The sequence below is a fragment of the Podarcis muralis genome, chromosome 7, assembly GCF_964188315.1.
Source record: "Podarcis muralis chromosome 7, rPodMur119.hap1.1, whole genome shotgun sequence".
Lineage (NCBI taxonomy): Eukaryota > Metazoa > Chordata > Lepidosauria > Squamata > Lacertidae > Podarcis > Podarcis muralis.
Genome location: NC_135661.1, coordinates 80024080 through 80037098, shown reverse-complemented (window position 1 = coordinate 80037098; position 13019 = coordinate 80024080). Strand labels below are relative to the sequence as shown.

Here is a 13019-nt window from a genome sequence, read left to right as displayed (position 1 = left end):
AAACATACTGTATCTTGCACCTTGTCTTCTGCCAAACCCAGCCTCTTTGGCTTTTGGAGAGTGGGTTGCAGGAGTTCCCAGAAACCTCCAGCTGGCTTTAGGTTACAGGACGCATCTTCCGGTTAAACCTAGCCAGACGCAACTGTTGCAAACACACTTTTCACTGGAAAGGGAAAACAGCCACTTGCCTAACCCACGAAGAGGATGGGAGAACGGGAGATGTCCCGGCACGGGAGCCAAGCTGTGCTGGCGATAGCTACGGTCTTCTTCTCCATGTTGGCTCCAGGTAAGATCTATTCATTAAGTTGCTTAATGGTGGATTTTTGCTGTGGAATAAGGCAGAGCAAAGCAGGGCTTGAGGGGGGGGGGAAGGCTTCTATTCTTTTCCTCCCCCCTCTCCCACAGAATATTTCTTGCAGGAACACAGAAAGAGTTTTTATACTGAGTCAGACAAATGGTCCATCTATCTCAGGATTGCCTACACTGATTAGCACCAAAGCCTCTTCAAGGTTTCTGGCAGAGGGACATTCCTAGCCCTACCTGGAGAAGCCAAATAATTGAAACCAGGATATTCTGCCTCCATAGCCGATCCTCTTTGGCTGATCTGCCAGGCAACCCAACCCGCCCAGGACCAGTGCAAGCAATGAAAAATAATGCCGTTGCCATTGTCTCCCTCCTGTATCTTGTACTGGGGGTGGAGGAAGGTTGCGTGGGGATTTTGATCTCCTCCACCCTGTTCTACAGGTGAACGGATGGAAGGAAAAACCTGTGCACCACCAGGCAGCTCCTTTGTTTTACTATTTTCGGTGCTTGCTAAAAACATTTTTGTTCCGGCAAGTGTCTATCCAGGCATGCAGACGTTGATGTGTGTTTTAAGCTATTTTAAAGCTCAACTGTTGATTTGAATTACATTTTGAATTTTCCAATCACCTCTTTTTTTTAACTTTTATTGATAATTTTAATGTTTGTTTCATTATTTGCAAACCGCGTAATGGTTCTGCTTACAATCAAAAGGTATATAAATGTTGTAAAAATGAACAAACAGATGATTTGCGCTCGCTGTGGTATCACGGTGGGCATATGCAATCCCACGTTCATTACTATTGGCTCCTGCAAAAGTTTCGGGGTGAGGCAATTAGTAAGGGGGAGTCAGAGCCAATGGCCGGTAAAGCCAATCAATTTTAGTTTTGGCCCCACCTCCTTCCTGCCAAATTCTACCTAAGTTAGTCATGCGGATTAATTTCAGTGAGTTTACTCTGGGCTGACCCACAATTCTTCTTGTTCTGCAGCTTTCCCTCGAGGGGAACCGCTCTTTAGTGCATAATAGAAGCAAATGTCAATGGATTTTCTCCAGACTGACATTTGCTCCGATTTAGCACTAGAGAGTGGGTTTTCCCTGGGAAAGGAGTGGGGGAAGGGGAAAACTGCTTAGACTCATGCTTTCCAGGCACGAGACAAGTGTGGATAAGCCCTCTGAGTTGAACTAGCATTGGCCACAACCCCCATAGGTCACTCCTACAATGTAAATTCGAAATAAAAACAACAGTAAACCATAAAACAAAGCTTTAAAATACAAAAAAAAATAGATTTATTGCAGAACATGATAGGATCGTTATTTCAATAAACATTAGTAGGACGCCCCTTGGTTAATTTGGGTAGAAGTAATAAAAAATGAGGAAAGAGTGTGAGGAAGTCTAACAAAGTTCTGATTTCTTCCCTATCATGGCTACTTTTAATGCTTTTTTTATATAAAAAATTGTCAAATGTAACCCCGCCTCCCATATCGTTTTTGTTAGCCCTAAGCACAAGCTTAGTCTGCCTGCCGAGTCATTTAGCGCTGAACTCTCTTAAAACACTGGAATATAGAAAGCAATTATAAATCTACAGCAGTTTGAAAGCAACCAGCAACTGCTTCTCCCGCTCCAGAGAGGAAATAACATGGAGGTCTTGGGGTCACATCCTTAGTAGTGGCAGAACCCCACCTTTTCTACCATCAGTGTTCATGGTTGTTTGGCTAATCTATTGTTTTTACCCTTTCAGCCAACAGCCTGCGGTGCTATCAGTGTGTGGGGATGTTCCATGAATGCGTCCAGTCCGAGCAGCTCTGTACGCCCAGAGATCGCTCCTGCTTCTCATCCACCATCAAGCTCTTCTGTAAGAGAACAAAAAAGCACGTTTCTCCTCCGAGACCTAGAGTTCTCAGAGTCCTCTGTGAAGAGGGATTGACTGTTAAACCACTCTAAAAATTGCAGCTCTAGGTCTTCCTAACAGCTCTTAGCACCCTTGACAAACTACAGCTCCCAGAATTCCTTGGGGGAGGGCAGCGTAAGTGGTATAACAGTGCTTAAACTGTATGGTGCGAATATGACCTACAGGCCCCATCATGCCTGGCCATTGGCCATGGTGTCTGGGACTGATGGGAGTTGGAGTCTAGGAAGTTATGGAGGGACACAGGTTCTCCATCTCTGGTGAAGACGTTGGGTTGCCCCCGAGATTGGGGGGGGCGGTGGCACATGAGGTGTACGTGTGATGTCACACATGTTGCACATGTGTTATGACGCATGTGCAAGGCACGCTTGACGCAGGAGGCCGAGTGTTCTGGAGGAGCCGACAACTGTACCTGTGACACACATTGTGTGCCACGCATGTGACGCATGCAGGAGCATCTAAAGACTGAGGGGGTTCGGCCCCCTTAAAGCAAATTTTGAGGGGGCCAAGGTGCCTTTGGCCCCCTAGAGTTGGCACACCTGGTGTGAAACGTTCTGGTAGAACAAACGAAAGAAGTAACACTGCCTCATTTGAGCCCCAGACCACTTTAGTGATCATCTGCCTCACAATTGTCTTTCAGATACAAACAACTACGCTGGAGTTTTTATGCTGCCAGGTGAGTCACACTGTTTGCTTTCTTGCTTGTTTACTTAATGAAACACACCGAGGCTTAAACCTGAGTGCTGCCCTTTCCTGCCAGGATGTTTACATGACTGTTTAAAGTGGTATCATAGTGCTTCACATGTTATCGTGCGGATGGGATACCTAAGTAAACACCCTGACATGGTGAGGAGCAGATGCTTCAAGAACTTTCAGGCTACGGTGCCTTATTTCCTCTAGGGCTATTGGCTCTAAATGCACCGATCTGGCTGTTTCTCTCTGTATTTCCAATTCCCTGCATTTTATGTCCCCAGACCTGGAAATAGCCGAATACGTCATGAAAGGCTGCTCTGGGGAGGGCGTGTCCAACCGCACAGCCAATGTGTACTCTGAAGATGACCGAGAGGTGCACAATACTTACTACTGTGACTCAGACCTCTGCAACATCCGTTTCACAGGCGGTGAGTGGGGAGAAGCAAAACCCTTTGGAGAGTTTTCATGTGGGGGATAGCAGGTCCCGAACTCAGGACCGCAATACCTGGAGGACTGCTTCTCACCATATAATGTGAGAATGTGGATGTGGACAGGCTGCTTGGACGAGTGAAACCAACCACCTGTCTCCTGGATCCTTGCCCATCCTGGCTTATAAAAGCTAGCCGGGAAGGGCTGGGCGATGGGCTTCGTGGGGTGGTGAATGCTTCCCTCCGTGAGGGAACCTTCCCAGACCCGTTGAAAGAGGCGGTTATTAAACCGCTTCTTAAAAAACCATCTTTAGATGCGGCCACGATGGCCAACTATCGCCCAGTCTCAAATCTTCCATTCTTGGGCAAGGTGATTGAGCGAGTGGTTGCTGAACAACTCCAGGCACGCCTGGAAGAAGCGGACCATTTGGATCCCTTCCAATCGGGATTCAGGCCTCATCATGGGACTGAAACTGCCTTGGTCGCACTGGTTGATGATCTCCGGCGGGCTAGGGACAAAGGTGAGAGCTGTTTCCTAGTTCTGCTGGATCTCTCAGCGGCATTTGATACCATCGACCATAACATCCTTCTGGACCGTCTTGAGGGGCTGGGAGCTGGGGGTACTGTCATACAGTGGTTCCGCTCCTTCCTCCTGGGCCGTGTTCAGAAAGTGGTGGTGGGGGATGAGTGTTCAGACCCCTGGGCTCTCACTTGTGGGGTGCCTCAGGGTTCTGTCCTCTCCCCTATGCTTTTCAACATCTACATGCAGCCGCTGGGAGAGATCATCAGGGGGTTTGGGCTGGGTGTTCATCAGTATGCAGATGATACCCAGCTCTACCTTTCTTTCAAATCAGAACCAGTGAAGGCGGTGACGGTCCTGTGTGAGTGTCTGGAGGCGGTTGGAGGATGGATGGCGGCAAACAGATTGAGATTGAATCCTGACAAGACAGAAGTACTGTTTCTGGGGGACAGGAGGCGGGCAGGTGTGGAGGATTCCCTGGTCCTGAATGGGGTAACCGTGCCCCTGAAGGACCAGGTGCGCAGCCTGGGAGTCATTTTGGACTCACAGCTGTCCATGGAGGCACAGGTTAAATCCGTGTCCAGGGCAGCTGTGTACCAGCTCCATCTGGTACGTAGGCTGAGACCCTATCTGCCCGCGGACTACCTCGCCAGAGTGGTGCATGCTCTGGTTATCTCCCGCTTGGACTACTGCAATGCGCTCTACGTGGGGCTACCTTTGAAGGTGACCCGGAAACTACAACTAATCCAGAATGCAGCAGCCAGACTGGTGACTGGGAACGGCCGCCGAGACCATATAACACCGGTCTTGAAAGACCTACATTGGCTCCCAGTACGTTTCCGAGCACAATTCAAAGTGTTGGTGCTGACCTTTAAAGCCCTAAACGGCCTCGGTCCAGTATACCTGAAGGAGCGTCTCCACCTCCATCGTTCTACCCGGACACTGAGGTCCAGCACCGAGGGCCTTCTGGCAGTTCCCTCACTGCGAGAAGCCAAGTTACAGGGAACCAGGCAGAGGGCCTTCTCGGTAGTGGCGCCCTCCCTGTGGAACGCCCTCCCACCAGATGTCAAAGAGAACAACAACTACCAGACTTTTAGAAGACATCTGAAGGCAGCCCTGTTTAGGGAAGCTTTTAATGTTTGATGTATCACAGTATTTTAATATTCTTTTGGAAGCCGCCCAGAGTGGCTGGGGAAACCCAGCCAGATGGGCGGGGTATAAATAATAAATTATTATTATTATTATTATTATTATTATTATTATTATTATTATTATTAACCAACCCAGACTCTGCACTCACCACTCAAGGCCCTTCTTCGTGTGCCTCCTCCACGTGAGAGTCAAATATTGAGTCACAACATCTGGGGTCGTAACCTGAAACATCTGGATGTGTAGCCCCAAACATCTAGAGTTGAAACATCTTGCATTCTCCTCAATGAGATTCACTGTTGTTATTGACCTCTAGACTGATGCAGTAGTGCTTGGATCTGAGAAAGTGAGGAAAATTGAATAATAGAGAGGAGGGAAATTTGTTTAAAGCATTCTGTTTTCACTTATAAGTGCTAGGAGACAGAATATCATGCAGAAAGAGACCCAAAGCATTAGCTTAGAGGTGATGAAATCATGGCTATTGAAGGAAAATGAGATTTTTTTAAAAAGACATGACACACCAGCAAAAGTGGGGCCTACTTAGTCCAGGGCACAGATTTGAGTTTTATCTAGCTACAAATTTATTTCCTGATGTACAGAGTTAATTGGCTACTGTTGGCTTATTCACAGTGGTTTCATGAGAGAGAAACCCTACTAGGACTGGAACATGATTTATTTCTCAAGTAAGTTTCGTTTGTACGATGTGCAACAACTTGCTTCCTTTGCCCTCGCTAAAAAATACGTACATTAAAAGCAATCAGCTGTTTAGGGAAGTTTTTAATGTTTGATGTATTATCGTGTTTTTAATATTCTGTCGGGAGCCGCCCAGAGGGGCTGGGGAAACCCAGCCAGATGGGCGGGGTATAAATAATAAATTGATGATGATGATGATGATGATGATGATGATGATGCTTTCATTTTGATTGGGTGTTTTACTTAAAGATATTGAAAACTGAGTTGCATTGTATGTTGGTATCTGACCTGGGATTACAAATGCAATGCAATGCAATGCAATGCAATGCAATGCAATGCAATGCAATGCAAATCACACAGTAAACTGTCGCCCCCTTCTGCCTTTTCAGTTCCGGCCAGTTCTCCCCAGGTGCCCAATGGCATGGAGTGTTACAGCTGCTTCGATCGAGGCACTGGAGAGTGTGCTCCAGGGAATGCCACCCGGATCAAGTGTTTGGGGGACATGAACCAGTGCATGGATTTTACTGGTAAACTGGGGCCTCTTTCGGAATATGCATATCAGAGGCTATTGAAAGGACAGAGTGTGAATGGGAGGCTGTTGGGGGCGGGGAGAAAAAAAGGAATGTGAAAGCGGTTTGGGAAGAAGGAAGCCCTGCTTGCAATACATATTGAAAGTGCACCAAGTTGGTCAAATCCTGTTTACTCCCTGCACCTTGTAGATCTTTGCACAATCCAAGGTGCTCAGTTGGCAAACGTGTGCAGCCCACCTGCTATATAGTAAACATGGGTGTATGTTTGTGTGTGTAGACTTTCAAAGTTTTGATATAGTGTTAAGGAATTAAGCCCCTTCCTCAAAAAGGATGTTGCATTTGCTGGGAAGGAATTAATTAGCAATAGTGCTAGACCAGCAGGGGTTAAGGGATGCACTTTGAGGATGTGGGGAGAATTTGTCATAGTGAGAGAGGATCATGAATATACAAACCGGAGTCCCACAACCTTTTGGTACCTGGTGATGGGGGCACATTTGTAACTCGGAGGAACTATTGTGTGCACCACAAAATACACATCTTGCAGAAGCAAAATGGGTGACACTCAGGAGCAAGGGCCTAGGGATGGCAATTGGCTATGCTGCTATGCTGTCACAGAAGGGATGTGGCTGGCAGACAGGTCTCTGGTTTCCACTAGCAGAGCTCCTCTGAACTTAAGAGCTAGGCAGGTGAGGAAGGTGTTTGGGAAGCAAAGGTAGAAGCAGCTGGGCCCTAGGAAATGAAGAGGCAGTGGACTGAGGAGGAAGCAGCAGTGCCTAATAATAGAGGGATGGAAGAATGAGTGGTTCAGAGGAAAGAGGGGAAGAGGCAAAGGCTGGAGGGAGGAGGGGAAATGAGAACTGGGGGAGATGATGGGCAAAAAAAGAAGAAACAAACCACACACAATGGCCTTTGTCAACCTGGTGTCCTCCTGAATTTTTTTTGGACTATAACTCCCAGCAGACTGGGGCTCTTGGGAGTTGTATGTAGTCCAAAGCATTTGGAAGTCACTTGGTTGAAGAAGGCAGGCCAAAAGGCTAAAGGAAAGCTGAAATTTGTACATTGGCTTGCAGCAGGCAGGTAATGAAGCCATAGCCAGTTCTGAGACCCCCCTGTTCTAAGATGTTTGCAGGCTGCAATGTGCTATTCTTATAAATGAATGTTGTTTCCCAGTGACCGACGGTGCCTGGAAAATGACCTACCGGACGTGCGGCCTTGAGACACTGTGCCGCCGCCAGTACGTACTCCCAGAGCTCTCGGGAAGGCTGGACATCAGCTGCTGCTCCACCCCGCTGTGTAATGATGGCCGGCCGGGACAGAAGAGCATCTGCAGCCACTTTTCAGAGCAAGGTAACATTTGTGCCTTTGCTGGATATATTGCAGATATTAATAGTCTGCAGCTTGAAGCAACTGGATACATAAAAACCAGCCCCTTTTGAAAATGAAGCATTGTCCAGACCCATTAGATATTATTCAAACCTTTCCTTGCAGAACTTTCTTCTAAACAGAACAGAAACAGCAAAATGTACACCCAAACAGTTCCATAAGGCGTATGTCTGTCCAAGGCATAGGCTCAGCCTCTTCCAAAATATGACATAATTTCAACAGACCTAGAAGCAGAGGTCTGTCTCTCACCGAAGCCTGCAGCTTGCTGGAGGCTGCTTACCTGGAAAGCTTCATTTGCACCCTTACTCTCACAGAGTCTGAGAGCAAAATACTTCAGCCACCACCCTTCCAAGATGGCGAATTTGCAATTCAACACTTCTAGCGTGATCTTAGGTTAAACACTCACATGTTAGCTAGCAGAAAACAACAGTGGTTAATAATCCACTCATCAAGGCAGCAGAGAGCCCTTTTTGCTCTTAATTTAGCTTAGCATACTTCAATGGAATCTTCCACTTAAACTTTTTCACCAATACACACAGCCATTTCAGTGTGAATTAAATCAATTATACTTAACAGGATAGTGACAGCAAACCGGCACAGTGAGGTATGGACTAGAACAGGATGCTTGCCCTTTGCATCCATGCAGACTGGCCCTGCTGTCCTGAAATTAGCTTCTAGGATGGACTGGTGGTGGTGCTCAGCCCTAGGTTTGGTGGGGTGGTCCTCAGGCACAGAGGACCCGTAACTTGGAAGGAACTTAAGGACACAGGAACCTCTAGATATTGTTGGACTCCTACCAACCCCCACCAGCGTGGGATGATGGGAATTGTAGTCCAACAACATCTGAATTGGGACGCTGGTGGCGCTGTGGGTAAAAGCCTCAGCGCCTAGGGCTTGCCGATCGAAAGGTCGGCAGTTCGAATCCCCGTGGCGGGGTGCGCTCCCGTTGCTCGGTCCCAGCGCCTGCCAACCTAGCAGTTCGAAAGCACTTCTGGGTGCAAGTAGATAAATAGGGACCGCTTACTAGCGGGAAGGTAAACGGCGTTTCCGTGTGCGGCTCTGGCTCACCAGAGCAGCGATTTCACGCTGGCCACGTGACCCGGAAGTGTCTCCGGACAGCGCTGGCCCCCGGCCTCTTGAGTGAGATGGGCGCACAACCCTAGAGTCTGTCAAGAGTGGCCTGTACGGGCAGGGGTACCTTTACCTTTACCTTTAACATCTGAATGGTCAATGAATTCCCCTGCTCTAAGTCAAAGCCCAGTTTCCTCTTTGTTTCCCAGGAGTCAAACGGAAGCCTGAAAATGGCCTGGAATGCGCCAGCTGCTGTGACTCAGGACAAGGGGAATGTGCCACAGGGAACTGGACTCATGTCAAGTGTGTCGGGGACCAGAACATGTGTGTGAATGTCACAGGTGAGCTTTGTGTGTGTGTGTAGGTACTAGGAAGCGGGTGGAATTGAGGTGATGCCATTAGAGACTTTATACGTTTCAGGTTACAGACTCCACTAACCCAGAAATAGTACCTCGGGTTAAGAACTTTGCTTCAGGATGAGAACAGAAATCGTGCTCCGGCAGTGCGGCGGCAGCAGGAGGCCCCATTAGCTAAAGTGGTGCTTCAGGTTAAGAACAGTTTCAGGTTAAGAACGGACCTCCAGAACAAATTAAGTACTTAACCCAAGGTACCACTGTAATAATAATCTGGGATGCACTGCAACAATCAGTGCAGGTTTCCTTTATGAGATTTTTATTAAAGTTTTTCATAATACAATAAAATAGCAGCTACAAAAAATACTACTACTACTACTACTACTGCTATTACATGATTTTCTCCCCTACTTGTAAGCATTGATCTGCCAGTCCCTCCTGTGCCTCTATACTGGACGTCTCACCTGTGTTTGTTTCTAGAGGAAGGCCAGACATTGCTGCGTGGCTGCAGCTTGGAGAAGCTCTGCTGGGAGAAGCCACAGCTGCTGGGCCTGAGCCGCAATGCCTCCATCCGATGCTGCTCTGGCTCCCTCTGCAACCGCAGCATGGAGCTGACCTCTGGGGCTATGCTGCTGCACTTGCTGCTGCCCGCTCTCCTGATGATGATGATGCGGCTGCTCTGACGGACACCAAAGGATGCGTGGACTACACCGGAAGGGCCAGGAGAAGGGCAGGAAGCACTTGACCAGCACTGCATGCGCAGTTGCATTCTTGCAGCCAATGCGGCATATTTGTCACCTGCAACGTTGCTCTGGTCTGCCGTGCATCGCGGGTGCCTGCGCATTGCAGCATCTGGTCCAAGAATGTGGCAGTGTTGCATGCAAGGCTGGATTCCACGGCACCCTCTGTGACTTCTGTTTCCTACTTCCCAGACTGGAACTTTCAGGGAAGGGTCAGTTTCCTTGCGAGGGAAGAGAGATCTGTTTACAAACGATGCCAGGATGGCGGCAATAGGCTGGCAGAGACACCCAGACTCGTAGCACCAGTCCTGAAATAATGCCAGTCTTCCCCAAAGCGACCACACGCCCTCGCAACTGCTTCTCGTCTGACACCCTCAGAAGCCCTGGCTTCCTTCTCTCTCGCTGCCCTGGTTGAAACTAGAGAACTGTTTTCGTCATTCCAGGTGTGGTGGTAGACACAAACAACAGTGACTTGGCATGGCTACTGTCCATGGAAGACCTTTAAGCAGTCACCTCCATCTCTCGCCTGCTGCACCAAAGCCTAAGAAGAGTGGAGTGGTTATTGAGGATCTATCCTGATTTGCTTACGCAAAGCTTAATGCAGAAGTTAGACTATGGGTGTCATACACTCTGGGGATCTGTGTGCCTGAGCACTCACAAAATTCCCCATGAAGGGGCTGGGCACCCACAAATTTCTGTGCCAGGGCCATGCACGCTGCATGGCATCCGCAGCCCCAGGCACCCACAGTCACGGGGCCAAGTTGGCACTCCTGATGAGTGTGTTCACATTAGCGCCTTAGAGTGTGGTGGAATTGTCCCCCGCAGTGTACTCAGCTGTTCCCTCCTGCCAGGCATTGTTCACATCAGCATAGCTTCATTAATGTCAGATTTGTTTCTGTTTCTGTACACACCTGGGGGTATTGACAGGGCAAAGTTTGTCTTTACACTATGCAAAGGTGGTCCCACCTTGGCTGGAGATGAATAAGGACCAGCTTAAGGACTCCAGTCGGCGTGAAGCTCATTTGAGAAGTAACACATCACACAGTAGTGTTTTATTACAAAGTACAGGGTATGTATTTTGGACAAGGTAGTGTGAAATCCATTAAAAACCCGGCCCTGGAAATGCAGCAACTGCGCAGTAAACTAGGGCGTCTTCATTGAACATTTGTTCTGATTTGCTCGTGGGGAGGTTAGACAACAAACAGCAATCTATCCTGACTTGCTTGGCTATGTGTCTTCTCATTCATCTTTTCCTCATCCCACGCTTGAAGTTTGCTTTTCCCGTCATATTCCTAACCACAGAAAGTCTGTTTTCATTTTTAATTGGATCTCGCTGCCCGAGGACAGCAGTGTTTTAATACTCGCACAAACCTAAATGTCCTGTCTGGAATGCCTCCCACAGAATACCAACAGTCTGGAGGCGACCTTGTATCACCAAGCAGCATGCTTTTGCAGCCTCCTGCGCCTGGCTGTTGTCGTGGGTGTTATTTCACTCACTGCTTCGGGGTTGCGGGCATTGTTCCATGCCACTGCTGCTGCAATATTTCACCTGTGCAGCAGGATTCCATTGCACACCTGAGAGCAGCAGGGACGGATCGAGTAGCAGTGGAGGCTGCCCATAGCAGCAGCAGTGAAGAGGTCTTGGGATTAATAATAGGGGATTAATAGGGGAAACCCTCCACCTGGGTACTGGACTTCACTTTTGGGCAAACCGGGCTGGTGAAGCCTTTAGAATCTGATAGCTTCACAGTTTCACTTCAAACTGTTGTAAGCCAAAAATAGCATATCTCCTGAGTTTATGCCAATAAAACCCAGAAACGTGAGGAGTTAGGAGTCCAACGTTGTTTATTGCAAAGCAATAGGTTACAGTCGGATCGTTCCGCAAAACTGCAATCTTGCCCGGTGGTCCAGGCAGTGGTATTTATAAAATTTCAAACAAAGCATTTCAATTTTCACCAATCATATACATCATTACCTCATTTCATATTTAATACGCATGCACAATAAGCACTGGCAATTTCTGCTGAATAAGTTCTGATTCCCACCGTGTTCTGTTACATTGCCTTAGTGTGCATGTTGGGAACCTGTGTGACGTGTAGCCATTTGCGCCATGTGGCAACTTATGTTCCAGTTTTGAGCTGTATCTTTCTGATTCACATATTAGCTGTATTTCTGCCCCAGTGGGACTGCAACTTGCAAAACCACCAGTTTCATAAAGTAACAGGCTACCATAACTTCTCTATTAGAAGCACACTCAAGGATTCACAGGGATACACATTATCACATTTATTGTGGCCCTCTGGGCCACTGCCACAAAATGACAAGGGAATTTTGACTCAACATTAGGAAGAAAATTGTGACAGTATTATGTGACACTGGAACCAGTTTCCCTAAGAAGGTGGTGGATTAGAGTTGCCAGGTGGCGCTGTGGTCTAAACCACAGAGCCTAGGGCTTGCCAATCAGAAGGTCAGTGGTTCGAATCCCCGCGACAGTGTTGGCCCCCATTGCTCAGTCCCAGCTCCTGCCCACCTAGCAGTTTGAAAGCACGTCAAAGTCAAGTAGATAAATAGGTACCACTCCGGCGGGAAGGTAAATGGCGTTTCCGTGCGCTGCTCTGGTTCACCAGAAGCGGCTTAGTCATGCTGGCCACATGACCCGGAAGCTGTCTGCAAACAAACACCAGCTCCCTTGGCCTATAGAGCGAGATGAGTGCTGCAACCCCAGAGTCATCCGTGACTGGACCTAACGGTCAGGGGTACCTTTACTTTTTTTTGGTCTGCCAAAATACAGGACAGGACTGGGTGGGGGATTGTACACCCCACAAGTGTCCCAGACCAGGACATCCCACATTTTAATCATGAGCGCATGGTGGTCATTTTGGTTGCCATGATCTCACGTGATTTTGCGGTGCATTTCGCCCCCCCGAAAAAAGGCTTTTTTCTCGGGGTTGCAATTTCACGCAATGCCCCCAAAACACTTATTTGTGGGCACCGTACGTGAAAAAGCACTTTTGGGGGGAACGAAATTGCGCATGATCATGGCAACCAAAATGGCCGGCATGCTCTCGCCACAAAAAACGGCAAGATGGCATCCCGGATTTTGGCTTTAAAGCGTTGGAGGGTATGGGGGAGAAGGAGAGAGAGAGAGAGGAAATACAGGACAAACTGCTTCCTGTATTGAATCAATACAGGACATGGCATTTTACATTGAAATACGGGACAATCCTGTGTTATATGGGACGGGTGACAAC

At 48.1% G+C, this 13019-nt stretch overlaps 1 protein-coding gene across 2 annotated transcripts; it reads left to right on the top strand.

Moving 5' to 3' along the window:
• Positions 1-74: 74 nt before the first annotated feature.
• LOC114603404 (urokinase plasminogen activator surface receptor-like) lies at positions 75-10930 on the top strand. 2 transcript variants are annotated; one of them, XM_077932172.1, is made up of 8 exons: positions 75-286; positions 2041-2154; positions 2849-2884; positions 3183-3329; positions 6081-6218; positions 7392-7568; positions 8885-9016; positions 9509-10930. In XM_077932172.1, exons 1-8 carry the CDS (start codon positions 205-207, stop codon positions 9709-9711), a joined length of 1029 nt encoding a protein of 342 aa, XP_077788298.1. In that variant the 5' UTR covers positions 75-204; the 3' UTR covers positions 9712-10930. The 2 variants fall into 2 exon arrangements, with proteins under 2 accessions (XP_077788298.1, XP_077788299.1); XM_077932173.1 differs by lacking the exon at positions 9509-10930 and adding an exon at positions 9096-9480.
• Positions 10931-13019: the final 2089 nt, after the last annotated feature.

What these genes read in the sequence shown, in the direction of transcription:
- LOC114603404 (XM_077932172.1), top strand. Translation starts at nt 205, where the DNA reads ATGGGAGAACGGGAGATGTCCCGGCACGGGAGCCAAGCTGTGCTGGCG. An exon ending in TGGAGTTTTTATGCTGCCAG is followed by an intron (nt 2,885 to 3,182) that starts GTGAGTCACACT and finishes TTATGTCCCCAG; the next exon opens with ACCTGGAAATAGCCGAATAC. An exon ending in CAGCCACTTTTCAGAGCAAG is followed by an intron (nt 7,569 to 8,884) that starts GTAACATTTGTG and finishes TTTGTTTCCCAG; the next exon opens with GAGTCAAACGGAAGCCTGAA.